The sequence below is a fragment of the Littorina saxatilis genome, linkage group LG17 (genome assembly GCF_037325665.1).
Source record: "Littorina saxatilis isolate snail1 linkage group LG17, US_GU_Lsax_2.0, whole genome shotgun sequence".
NCBI classification, from domain to species: domain Eukaryota; kingdom Metazoa; phylum Mollusca; class Gastropoda; order Littorinimorpha; family Littorinidae; genus Littorina; species Littorina saxatilis.
Window position 1 is genome coordinate 33,132,302 of NC_090261.1, and position 13,105 is coordinate 33,145,406.

Sequence of the window (13,105 nt, forward strand, 5' to 3'; positions counted from 1 at the left end):
AGTGTGTGTGTGTGTGTGTGTGTGTGTGTGTGTGTGTGTGTGTGTGTGTGTGTGCTTGTGTGCGTACGTGCGTGCGTGCATGCGGGCGTGCGTGCGTGCGTGCGTGCGTGCGTGTCACGTCCATTTCCCTGCCCAACTGTCTGTGTTCAAACACACGCACACACACACACACACACACACACACACACACACACACACACACACACACACACACACACACACACACACATCAACATTAATAATTGAATCGGGATAATTCTGATTATTCTCAATTGTAATATACATGTCAGCATACGTACACAGGCACTCATACACGCGTAGACTTTGCAATGAACGGAAGACTCAGGAAAGCCTTGTTGTAAAATTCGCGTGATTGATCGTGACAAAGAGCAATGATGATCAAAATTAGCAATCATATTCAAAAAGACATGAAAATGTTAAAATTGAGCTATCATTCTAAAAAGAGCAGTTACAGCGTCAACGAAAGGGTGTAAAACCCATCGAATGCAAGAAAACACACTTTTACAAATTAAATATCCTTTCATACAGTACATTTATATTATCAAGTTACAGCTTAAACGTTCATTGAAAAGTTTACATTTATCTCTTCCTCTCCTTTCTCATCAGACGAAATGTGAAAAGAAACTTGGGACATTTTCTCTTCTGCAGCAAGAGTGTCATCATCTCCAAAACCTAGGGAAGCCTTGCAGAATTGCCACGTTAGCACAGCGCAAAGAATGTGGCTAATAACGTTAGGCATGGTTCTCATTCGATCTCTGTTAAAAGAAAACAAAAAAATATCAGAGACCAAAATTTCAATCATTGTAATATGAAGCCGCCACAGTGCGTCATAACCTTTTTTCAAAAGCCGGATATGAATGCATCAAAGGCATTTATCGAACAAACAAACAAAGTCTGAGGAAAGGATATTATCTGAAAGTATTTACATGTAAAGTTTCATCAAGATCTTGTCGGTAGTTCTTCCTGGAAGTGCTCTCCACACACACACACACACACACACGCACACACACACACACACACACACGCACGCACGCACGCACGCACACACACACACACACACACACATACACACACACAAACACCCTGACATCGCCTCGATTGCAACTCTATCTGAAAACATTTAGTCAAAACTGTACTACATTTAAAAAGGGATGAAAAAGACCAAAGAAAGAAACAGATACTCACGAGAACCACTCCAGGGCGATGATGATGCCGATGTTGGTCGGAGCGATCTCCATGGAGTCCAGGATCATGAGGATTGTGACGATACTGGAACTGGGTACGGCAGGAACCGCTAAAGACCCCATTGCGGCAAGTATGCTGCCAATAACAAGATAGTTTTGGAGGACAGTGTTCTGTTATACCTAATTCAAACGACTACATATAATTAAGATAAACAAGGGGTCATTTATACCAGATTTGTTGTGTGTAATTGCGTTTTTCTGTAATTTCCTTGAATTATAAGATTTCGTCTTATACAATACCATGTTATTACTAATCGAGGCTTATGGCATATGTAAATTATGCTAATTATTTTCGGGCTACGGTCGGCTCCTACCCAGTGTGGAAGTGCTATGGTTCCTATGGGAAGGCTGGAATCACACAGCCGAGTGTCATTTACTTAACGAATGCGACGAGGGTGCTCAGGATACCTGACCAACACCGCAGGTGCGGCAGTTCTCGGGCCTGGTTGACACCAGGATATATTATGACAGTAAGCGTAGAGTGCTGCCCTGTCACGTTGTCTCAAACCAAATTGGAAATCCTTAGCATCATCATTATAATCATCCTCATCTCATTAATCATCCAAAATTATAAATTGTCTTTGCTCTTGTGGCCTTTCATGCCCGGAGCTCTCATAGTGACCTTGGTCTCATTGTTCCTGTTCCATCCTTCCCTGAATAGTACTTCTGCTGTCAGTCTTCAACGTGTGACGTTCTGGGGGGTCGACGGAGGGACGTAGTGGTGGTCTGCTCTCTGGAGAGGACGCTCGCTCACTCAGTCTGGCTTCGCGACTTAGCAGTCAATGTCGTTAGTAGGGGGCATAGTTGGTAGTGGGCTGCGTCCGTTGGCTCGGGACAGACCCACTACTGAACACCGTCGAAGTGACTCAGCAGAAGTGCAGTGTCATCTTCCGAGGGTAGCCTACCGCAGCGACCCGACATCCCTCCCTGGAGCGTCTGTAAAATCGACAAGTCTGGCAGCGGAACGAAATTCAGATGTGGATGGAGCAGTGAGTGCAGGGACGGGGTGGCGTGAGAGCACACCGGAACAAGGAACAGGTGTTGGGAAAAAAATGTATGCTAAATCGTGCTTCCAAATACAGGGACTCCCCTCCCACTCCCACAAACCCCCGCCCCCCCCCCCCCCCCCCTCCCAACCGATTTAAGACGTCTTCCCTTTTAAGAGCTTTTTTAAAATGTTCTGTACATAAATTATGTAAATTTATATTTACCTTCTTTTTGGAGAGGGGAAGGGTTATTGATAGCAAAAGAGTCGTAGTCAAAATATAAACAACAACAACAAACAACAACAACAAATAATATTATCTTTAGACGGTGGGGTGTAGAAGTTCAAATATCTTACAAAATGAGAACGATGTTCCCGGCAGTCGCAGAACCTTGTAGCTGCGCAACATAGATACACGTGCAGGCGATGAACATGGCGCTGCCTTCACGGTTCAAGGCTGTTGCCAAGGGAACGACGAATCGGGACACACGGTGGTCGACCTTGTGACGTGTTTCCACGCAGTTCAGCACTTCCGGCATCGCCACCGCTCTGGTTGGAAGAAACAGTAATTATTGTTATCATTTCGTCTTTTATTATTAAAAACAAGAGGCGAAGCCTTCAAGGCTCACGTAAGAAATCGACAAACAGTAACACAAACTCAATCACTCCGTCACACATACACACACACAGTAAGCATAGGTGACACGGTGCAAGAGTGCGAGACACTAGATCTAGATCTGTCTGTCTGTAGCCTACTTGCGGGGACACGACTGACTGCCAGATGGCCAGATCGACACTGCGCTTTCGACAGCGCTTCCTCGCGCAGACACTGGAAACACGCTGTGAAGATTAACCTGTAGGAAATCTCCTTTGGTATCTTCTTTATCTATTTTTCTGGAGCTACGAAACCGAACAATGTGAAATCGTCTTCTCCGAATCGGCGAACTGCAGCTCGGTGACAACTGTATCAATACCACAATCCTTCACGCGATCTGACCTAACCTTGACTCCTGATCTGGTCTACATACCACACACGACACAAACCAGTCACCTGTTTTTACCCCCCCAAAACCCCCCACCACCCGTTTTCTTTGGATGCACACTTTAACTACATACGTGCCGACGAAATGTTGATCATTGCTTCAATACGTTGATGCTGTTGCTTGGATAATAACCAGGTAAAATTAGTATTTCGGTGTTCAGTCAAATGTTAAAGTTTCTACCACAGACATACATACATACGCACGCACGCACGCACGCACAGACAGACAAAAGTTAGCATCGCATAGGCTACACTTACGTGAGCCAACAATCAAAGCAATTATCATACAGTGAAGAAAAGTAGTTGAGGACGGTTAGTACTATCTTCTGTTGAAATGATTTGTTTGGATATGGACGCTTGTGAACACAATCCACAAAGTGCGGTAAAGGTTAGAGTAATGGTCTTATCCCATACATAGGCCTGGCCAACCCTGAACTCTGAGAGTGATAAATGGTCTTATCTCATGTAAAAGCCTGGCCAACTCTGAACTCTGAGAGTGATAAATGGTCTTATCTCATGTAAAAGCCTGGCCAACCCTGAACTCTGAGAGTGATAAATGGTCTTATCTCATGTAAAAGCCTGGCCAACCCTGAACTCTGAGAGTGATAAATGGTCTTATCCCATACATTGGCCTGGCCAACCCTGAACTCTGAGAGTGATAAATGTTCTTATCCCATACATTGGCCTGGCCAACCCTGAACTCTGAGAGTGATAAATGTTCTTATCTCATGTAAAAGCCTGGTCAACCCTGAACTCTGAGAGTGATACATGGTCTTATCCCATACATTGGCCTGGCCAACCCTGAACTCTGAGAGTGATAAATGTTTTTATCCCATACATAGGCCTGGCCAACGCTGAACTCTGAGAGTGATAAATGTTCTTATCTCATGTAAAAGCCTGGCCAACTCTGAACTTTGAGATTGATGGTGTTGGATGGTTTGTATCCCTATTCGGATGGTTTTGGTCACGTACGACCCATTCGTTTTACGTTGAATCCTGTATTAGTAAAAACAGCTGGTCGTACACGACCCACATCATACAGACTGCGTTGTCCAAAGCTTGGTCTGTTGAAGGTTAAAGGCACACTCCTTTCCATATACACAGGTAAGCTCTCTGTGCACAGTAATAAAAACTGATTTCAATGATAAAAAGTTACTAGTAGCTTTTTCAAAAATGATTTAATCAAACAAAATTAAAATTCACCACAACAAGCAGTAAATGTACTGATTTTTGGCATGTAACCATTTGGTATTTGATAAATGGTATATCTTATTGTCCTTGGGGAATAGCCTTGACCCACAAGTCAGCAGCGAATGTGATAAACGGGTTATCTCCCCTGAAAAGCGAAGCAAGCTTCGAAGATGGCGACGATGGAAAAGAGAAGAACTGTGAGCGAACTGCGAAAGGTGTGTGTGGGTGTGTGTGTGTGATGTGTGTCAGTGTGTGTGTATATGCGCGTGCTGTGTGTGATGTGTGTCAGTGTGTGTGTATGCGCGTGCTGTGTGTGTGTGTGGCTGTGCTTGCGTGAGCTTGTGTGTGTGTGTGTGTGTGTGTGTGTGAGAGAGAGAGAGAGAGAGAGAGAGAGAGAGAGAGAGAGAGAGAGAGAGAGAGAGAGAGAGAGAGAGAGAGATAGTGAGAGTAGGGTATGGTTGTTGGTGAAAGTTGAGTTGGACGCTGGGGTTGGGCGGGTGTGTGTGTCAGAGAGGGTTGTGTGTGTGTGTGTGTGTGGGGGGGGGGGTGGACTGCGTGTGTGTGTTTATTTGTGTGTGTGAGGGTTGTGTGTGTGTGTGGGGGGGGGGGTTGACTGCGTGTGAGGGTTTATTTGTGTGTGTGAGGGTTGTGTGTGTGTGTGTGTGTGGGACTGCGTGTGTGTGTTTATTTGTGTGTGGTGTGTGTGTGTGCCTTTCGCCTTGTATTGAGGAAATTAAACTGCGTTTGCGTATTATGTGTGTGTTTGCAAGCGTGCGTGTATGTTAGGCATATCTCAGTAGGTGTGTGTATGTGCGCGTACGTGCAATGTGTGTGCGTGCGCGCGTGTGTTTGTGTATGTATGTATGTGTGTGTGTGTGTGTGTGTGTGTGTGTGTGTGTGTAGGTGTCTATACGGGAACCTAGGTGTTTGGGCAGGAACATATAGATGGTTTTTCCGGAACTTTGGAGGGAACCTTAGAACATGTTGCAGGATTTTCGGGAAGGTTCCAGGGAACTCTCCAACATTTTCTGAACCAAGACAGGTTCCCATAAAAGTACCAACAAATTTATGCAAATTTTATGAAATCGCAGTTATCTCCCTTTGACTAAGGTAAATACTTTCGCATTGGCACCAGTCTGTGCCCTTCAACTCGTCACTGTGTTGCCTTCTCTCTTTCTTGTTTGAGTTTGATTTTATTTTTATTTAACTTTTGATTTGAACTTAGTTTGTTTTTATTTGAATTTTTTAAATTTGAATTTTTTTATTTGATTTTATTTTGCCTTGTTTAATGTTTTTTGTTTGATTTTTTATTTGATAATTTTAATAGTGTTTTTGTTTGTTATTTTATTTGATTTGAATTTTGTTTGTTTGTTGACATTTTGGATTCTATTTTCATCTCCCTCGGGAGAAATTTCGGGCAGCCCTCTCAACGAAGGCAAACTCGCAACTTTGGAGTGCACCAGACCCAACCTAGTTAACATTATATTTTTTTTAGAATATTTTTGAGGGGGAGGGGGGGGGGCAGACCGGAGAACCAGGAGTAAAGCCCCGAAATGTGGCCCGAGTTGAAAATGAAATGAAATTGTATTATTATCTCTCTATCTCTTAATGGAGACAAGAAGCGAAGTCTGTTAGCACATTGCGCTGGTTCGAATTTCGGATTGGGGAGGCAATATAAATTATAATGTTGCTCCATAACTGAAAACTGGTTCGCTGCTGTCGGTAATTTTTTTTAAAGGTTAACTGCTTTATTATTCCTCTTTCAGAGTTTTTTATTACCCAAATACATGCATGTATCACATTCATATTGTTGCATATTGAATTATCATACCATGTTCTCAAACATGCATACATAAGGCGATGTTTTCGTATTTAGATAGACATAGAACAGAAGATGTAACTTGGACAAATACTAAAATAAAGGAATGAGAACAAGCATGGGTGTAAAGGAGTAGGAATGAGAGACAAAGAGAGCAATTTGGTATAAGAGCAATCTAAAAATACCGCATTCCACAAAGTAATGCATGCCTTTTATTATTAATAGTATTTATTGTTTAGAGCCTCTACGCTGGGTGGTGGGGGTTGGCTTGGACCCGATAGATAAAATATTACAATTTTTAGCATAACAAAGAAACCAAACCCGACTTTTTGAGCGATGGGACAATAAAGTAATGAACAGAAATTAAAAAAATTCTAATAAATCCGTTGACTTTGGAGTAGCGCGACTCTGTTGCTGCTAGCTTTCCTCTGTGAGAAAGCGACCCGAATTTCTCAGCGATGGAACAATAAAGTAATGACATAACAATCTAACAGATCCCTTGACTTTGGGGTATCGCGACTTTGTTGCTGCTAGCACACGCATACGTGATTTTGCCGATGCTGGGGTCAGTGAATCGTAAGTGTGAGGTGGGTGGTGGGGGGTCGGGCGGGCGGGTGGTGGGGGGGGGGGGGGGGGGTCGGGGTTTTGTCGGGCGGGGAATGGAAGAACGCAACTGCGATGAAAATAATGTGTCTAAATCAGAAATCCTTTTTGTTCGTATTACTATCATTGACTAAATTGCAGTAATCAGCATTAAAAGCTTGTTTTATAACAGATAACAGACAACACATGCTTTCATTGTCAATAAAACATAGATGTTAATAAGTTGCAAACACAAACACGCAAATATTGTGAGATTTACGGTAGATTTAGGAAATTTGAGAAACGATGACTGGTAAGGGTTCTGACTGAAAAAGTGTTCAAATCTCGGAAATGTATTTTATCAGTTTCCGTTAAAATTGTTCATGAAAAATAACAATGTCTAGAAACACCCTTTGTGTATACAATAATTATGCCATGTCATCGTCATCATCATGGAACTGGTACTGCGCACACAATTATATAACTTGCTTCGATAATTCCATAGTTTAACACTTATATTGTCTGTTTATTGGACGTTCACTACACAGCGTATGCCATGTGTTCATCCGTTTAAAAAGCATTCTGGTCAAAGTGGTTTAATGATCCCGCATATTCCTTGATGACGCAGTGTTCCCTTGGGCATATGTCCAAGTGACTCTTTACATTTACGAACCCGGCAGCCACGTGTTTGCAAAATAAAACACGGTTAAACAAATACAGTTCACACCAACATCATTAGCATTTACACAATGCAGTAATTATGGTGTTGAACATGATGATTCACGAATATTATACCTATTCCGGATGTACTGAACAAGACAATGACACACTCCGTGTGGCAGAGGCCTAAATGCTTGGACACATATGTGTCAAGTAATGGCCTTGTTTCGTTCAATATGAGAAATATATGTCCGTCAATTCCAGTTGAGCGGATTCCAGTTTGTCAGGAACGATCACACGACCAGTGCTTCAGTTCAACAAATTAGTTGCAGAACCGCGTCATGTTTAATGGTTATGGTTACTGATTTGACACGTGTGTCCAAGCCCTAAAGGCCTGGATACACGTATCAATTATTTGCCTAGCCAGCGCCATTGAAATGTGTTGAAACCAATGGCCATGTCGTCGTTTCTGGCAAACTGGAACGATCACATGACTGGCAGTGCTTTCAACGCTGTATGTTTAATGTGACCAAGTGGAAGGAAGATCGTATCACATGTAAAAGCAGAGCGGGCCTTTAATTATGAAAGGCATGCGAATATGAAATTCCCCACATCCACGTCAAAGACATAATCTTGGCACTTGCATATATTGCAACAGCAACATTACAGCAGAACATGAATACATGTAGGCTATGAACTCAATGCAGAACACAACCCAGTAGCAACTAAACTGAACAATTTGATATTACAGAAACTACATTACATATGCATGGATGCTTTAGTCTTGTGCACTTGGAACATTGATCGAAGCAACTAAAATGGGTCCATTGGGCTTGGAGCTACAATAATAATGTCCAAGTGTTTTCTCTTTGTGTATTGATCTAACGGTAGGTGGTTTTTTTTTTATATTTTTTTTTTATAGGGAATACGACATTAGTCGAGTTACGAAACCTGACATTTTGAACGAGGCAGCCCATGTCGTTATCATCAGAGAACGACACGACACGGACGCAACGGCCCGTACACGGCTAAAAATAGCATGACAGGTGCAGAGCTATGCAGAGCAATGACTTAAGGCGCGCAGACGGTTGAAAGGTCACACACTTTCGCCTACAAAATCAACTCTGCACAGAGAACACAAACCAGCTGTTGATTTGAGCAAGCTTCTAACGAGAGTGATTGTCTTATTGCGTGTAAAAGCATGGTCAGATCTGAAACTGTGAATCGAATTGTTTCACGGCATGATCGGCTGTTGCCTCTCTTAAAAACACAACTGTGCAGTCTACAGCTGCTGCTACATTATTCATTTCCTAGTTTTTTTCTTTTCTGTGAATTGCTAACCAAACGATAGTTTCTTACAGAAAATAATACATTGGTCAAGTTATGAAAACTGAATGGTTGAACGAAACATCGGGTTGTGGGGGGGGGGGGGGGGGGGGGGGGTTGCACACTTTCAAAATAGATTTTGCCCAGAACGAATCTTGTTTTGTTCATATGTCTATTGTGCTTGAAAGAGGAATGAATTAACTAACGTTTCCAAAAGCATGAAGTTCATTGATCCAGCGGTTTGTTTTTTGTGGAAGTGTGAAAATACCGGCCGATTTCGTCAGCCGCATATGACAGGTACATGATTTTACTTGAATAAAAATCGGTTGTGTTGCTTTGTAAAAGTCGTTCTGCTTCTAATATCATCCAATTGGCTTTAAACTTTACACACAAGGAGAGTACACTTTGCTCTTTCCAATAATTATTGATTTAATACCTCTTTTTTTCTCGCGAGCCGATCTACGATGTAGAATTGTCTTTTTTTCTGTATGAAGCGGGACTCAGGATATGTTGAATTTGTATTTCAATCACCAAAGATCAGATTTTGTTTTTATTTTGTGTTTGGTAGTCCTTCTCTCTTATGTTAACCATTAGGCCTAATTAAAGTGAATTAGCTTTGATAAACATCCAACAACAATTAAAAACAGACAAATGGTCCATATTAGGAGCATGGGCGCCTACTATGAACCTGTAAAGAGGCCTTCACGAATCACTGTAAAAAGACCCCTATACCTCAAAATAACAGAATACAACTTAGTGTGCAAGTCAGATTAATTCAAAGATGCTTTAAATGTATCTGTTTCGGGTTGCTGAGAATATTATTTGAAGTACAACAGCAAACTAAAGAAACTTATTGAACACAGAGTGAAAGTAAATGACATTATCAACATCTACAAAAAGAAGAACAGTTGGTAGAGCACTGGACTTGTGATCGGAAGGTCGCAGGTTTGATTTCAGGCCGGGACGGACACGGGTCAACTGTATGTGCAGACCCAAAGACGGAAGCCATGTCCCACCTCCTGTCACCGCAATGGCACGTGAAAGACCTTGGTCATTCTGCCATAAGTGCAGGTGGCGGAATACACCTTAACACGCAGAAGCCTGGGTAGCGCGACTCCGTTGCTGCTAGCTTTCCACTCAGGAAGCAACCCGAATTTCCCAGCGATGGGACAATAAAGTAATGAAAATGAAAATGAAATGATTTTTTTTTTAAAGCTCGAGGACTAGTTATAGGTTACTTTCACCAATCTGAATTAATCAAATTAGCCTTTACCTTTTTATATTTAGTCAAGTTTTGACTAAATATTTTAACATCGAGGGGGAATCGAAACGAGGGTCGTGGTGTATGTGCGTGTGTGTGTCTGTCTGTCTGTCTGTCTGTCTCAGTGTCTGTGTGTGTGTGTAGAGCGATTCAGACTAAACTACTGGACCGATCCTTATGAAATTTGACATGAGAGTTCCTGGGTATGAAATCCCCGAACAGTTTTTTCATTTTTTTGATAAATGTCTTTGATGACGTCATATCCGGCTTTTCGTGAAAGTTGAGGCGGCACTGTCACGCCCTCATTTTTCAACCAAATTGGTTCAAATTTTGGTCAAGTAATCTTCGACGAAGCCCGGGGTTTTGTATTGCATTTCAGCTTGGTGGCTTAAAAATTAATTAATGACTTTGGTCATTAAAAATCTGAAAATTGTAAAAAAAAATAAAAATTTATAAAACGATCCAAATTTACGTTTATCTTATTCTCCATCATTTGCTGATTCCAAAAACATATAAATATGTTATATTCGGATTAAAAACAAGCTCTAAAAATTAAATATATAAAAATTATTATCAAAATTAAATTGTCCAAATCAATTTAAAAACAATTTCATCTTATTCCTTGTCGGTTCCTGATTCCAAAAACATATAGATATGATATGTTTGGATTAAAAACACGCTCAGAAAGTTAAAACAAAGAGAGGTACAGAAAAGCGTGCTATCCTTCTTAGCGCAACTACTACACCGCTCTTCTTGTCAATTTCACTGCCTTTGCCATGAGCGGTGGACTGACGATGCTACGAATATACGGTCTTGCTGAAAAATGGCAGCTACTTGACTAAATATTGTATGTTCGCCTTACGCGACTTGTTTGTTCTCAGTTGAGTTGATGGTGGTCAATATTAGGCGACACACACGTACTTTGAGATGTTGCTGTATTTTTTTAATTTTTTGTTTTGCAGTAAAAACTCGGGGTCAACACTGCTAAAATGTAACAAATACGGTCTTAGCTGTCATATGTAGAAATGTGTGTGTGATAATTAACAGCCTTGGTTGTGGACAGAAATTAATCCGTTACTAGGTGTCAAATTTAGAGTGAACGCTACCAAAAGTGCACAAACGAGAAAAAGCCTAACGGTTTTAAGGTTTGTGTTTCTGCAACTGTTTTGACATATATATATATATTCAGTAAAATATATATGCAAGTTATCCAGAGAGGGCGAATACATCGAATAAAAATGTTTTGAGACCTATAGCACCGTTAGTTTGTCAGAACTGGAGGTGGTCCATATCAGGCAGTTGTCCCTATTAGGCTATCTTCCCTTACGACCAGGGTGTGCTTATTGCGTGCCTTATGAGAAACAAACCGCGTGCAAAAACACACACACTATGCTGTGTTGTCGTATTATTTTTGCTTTGGTCAATCGTCTCTGATTAAAAGGACCATATTCTGAGGTCTCAATATTTTCCCACGGTCTTCCCAACGCATGCGATGTCACTTTTCATTGAGAGTTTTCGCCACCATTTGGCAAGGAGTTATCAGCTGAGATAAAACGCCTGTAGGTAGAACGCGAAAAATCACACCTGGACTCGATCGATCCGACCGACTGGTCACGTCTTGCACGGTAAGAGCACTTGACAGTCTCTGCTGCGGATCATAAAATCGTGGAATCTGCTGATTTTCGCACCCCGAATCTACTCAGCTTCGTCCCAATAGGCCCACTTAAAACATCACACGCGGAATTTAAATTAGCTAAGATGGACATCTGGACACCACATGTGAGAACCACGCACCAAGACCTTGTCAGCATTGAGAGAATGTTTTCGCGGAATTGTTTCACGGTTCTGTGACACTGTTATATTGCGGTGTTACGATATTTTCTTCGTTTCTGATTTGAATTCATGTAAATGAAATCAAGTTAAAAATCAAACACTGTTGTTTTTTTAAAAACCAATGCGGACCCTGAAAGAAATAAAGTTTCACTCAGATAAATTTTATCCAGCCTGTCACGTTTTTCAATCATACATTTTCTTCTGACAGAAAAAAAGAAAATAACAAAAGAAAAACAAGTCGCGTAAGGCGAAAATACAATATTTAGTCAAGTAGCTGTCGAACTCACAGAATGAAACTGAACGCAATGCCATTTTTCAGCAAGACCGTATACTCGTAGCATCGTCAGTCCACCGCTCATGGCAAAGGCAGTGAAATTGACAAGAAGAGCGGGGTAGTAGTTGCGCTAAGAAGGATAGCAGGCTTTTCTGTACCTCTCTTTGTTTTAACTTTCTGAGCGTGTTTTTAATCCAAACATATCATATCTATATGTTTTTGGAATCAGGAACCGACAAGGAATAAGATGAAATTGTTTTTAAATTGATTTGGACAATTTAATTTTGATAATAATTTTTATATATTTAATTTTCAGAGCTTGTTTTTAATCCGAATATAACATATTTATATGTTTTTGGAATCAGCAAATGATGGAGAATAAGATGAACGTAAATTTGGATCGTTTTATAAATTTTTATTTTTTTTTACAATTTTCTGATTTTTAATGACCAAAGTCATTAATTAATTTTTAAGCCACCAAGCTGAAATACAATACCGAAGTCCGGGCTTCGTCGAAGATTACTTGACCAAAATTTCAACCAATTTGGTTGAAAAATGAGGGCGTGACAGTGCCGCCTCAACTTTCACGAAAAGCCGGATATGACGTCATCAAAGACATTTATCAAAAAAATGAAAAAAAGGTTCGGGGATTTCATACCCAGGAACTCTCATGTCAAATTTCATAAAGATCGGTCCAGTAGTTTAGTCTGAATCGCTCTACACACACACACAGACACACACACACACGCACACACGCACACACACACGCACATACACCACGACCCTCGTTTCGATTCCCCCTCGATGTTAAAATATTTAGTCAAAACTTGACTAAATATAATTAACACATCTGTGTGGGATTAAAAT

The 13,105-nt window shown here is 41.1% G+C and overlaps 1 protein-coding gene across 2 annotated transcripts in view; it reads right to left on the bottom strand.

Annotated features, from left to right (window-relative positions):
- Positions 1-186: 186 nt before the first annotated feature.
- The window catches only part of LOC138952236 (excitatory amino acid transporter-like), a 62,600-nt gene continuing 49,681 nt past the window's right edge, over positions 187-13,105 (bottom strand). Inside the window, exons 9-11 of one of the 2 annotated variants that reach the window (XM_070323854.1) lie at positions 2,608-2,799; positions 1,207-1,341; positions 187-776 (exon numbers count right to left, since the gene is read on the bottom strand). In XM_070323854.1, coding sequence (XP_070179955.1) covers positions 575-776; positions 1,207-1,341; positions 2,608-2,799 — 529 coding nt within the window. In that variant the 3' untranslated portion in view covers positions 187-574. The remainder of the gene's footprint in view (positions 777-1,206; positions 1,342-2,607; positions 2,800-13,105) is intronic. The other variant, XM_070323853.1, reaches the window with a different exon arrangement.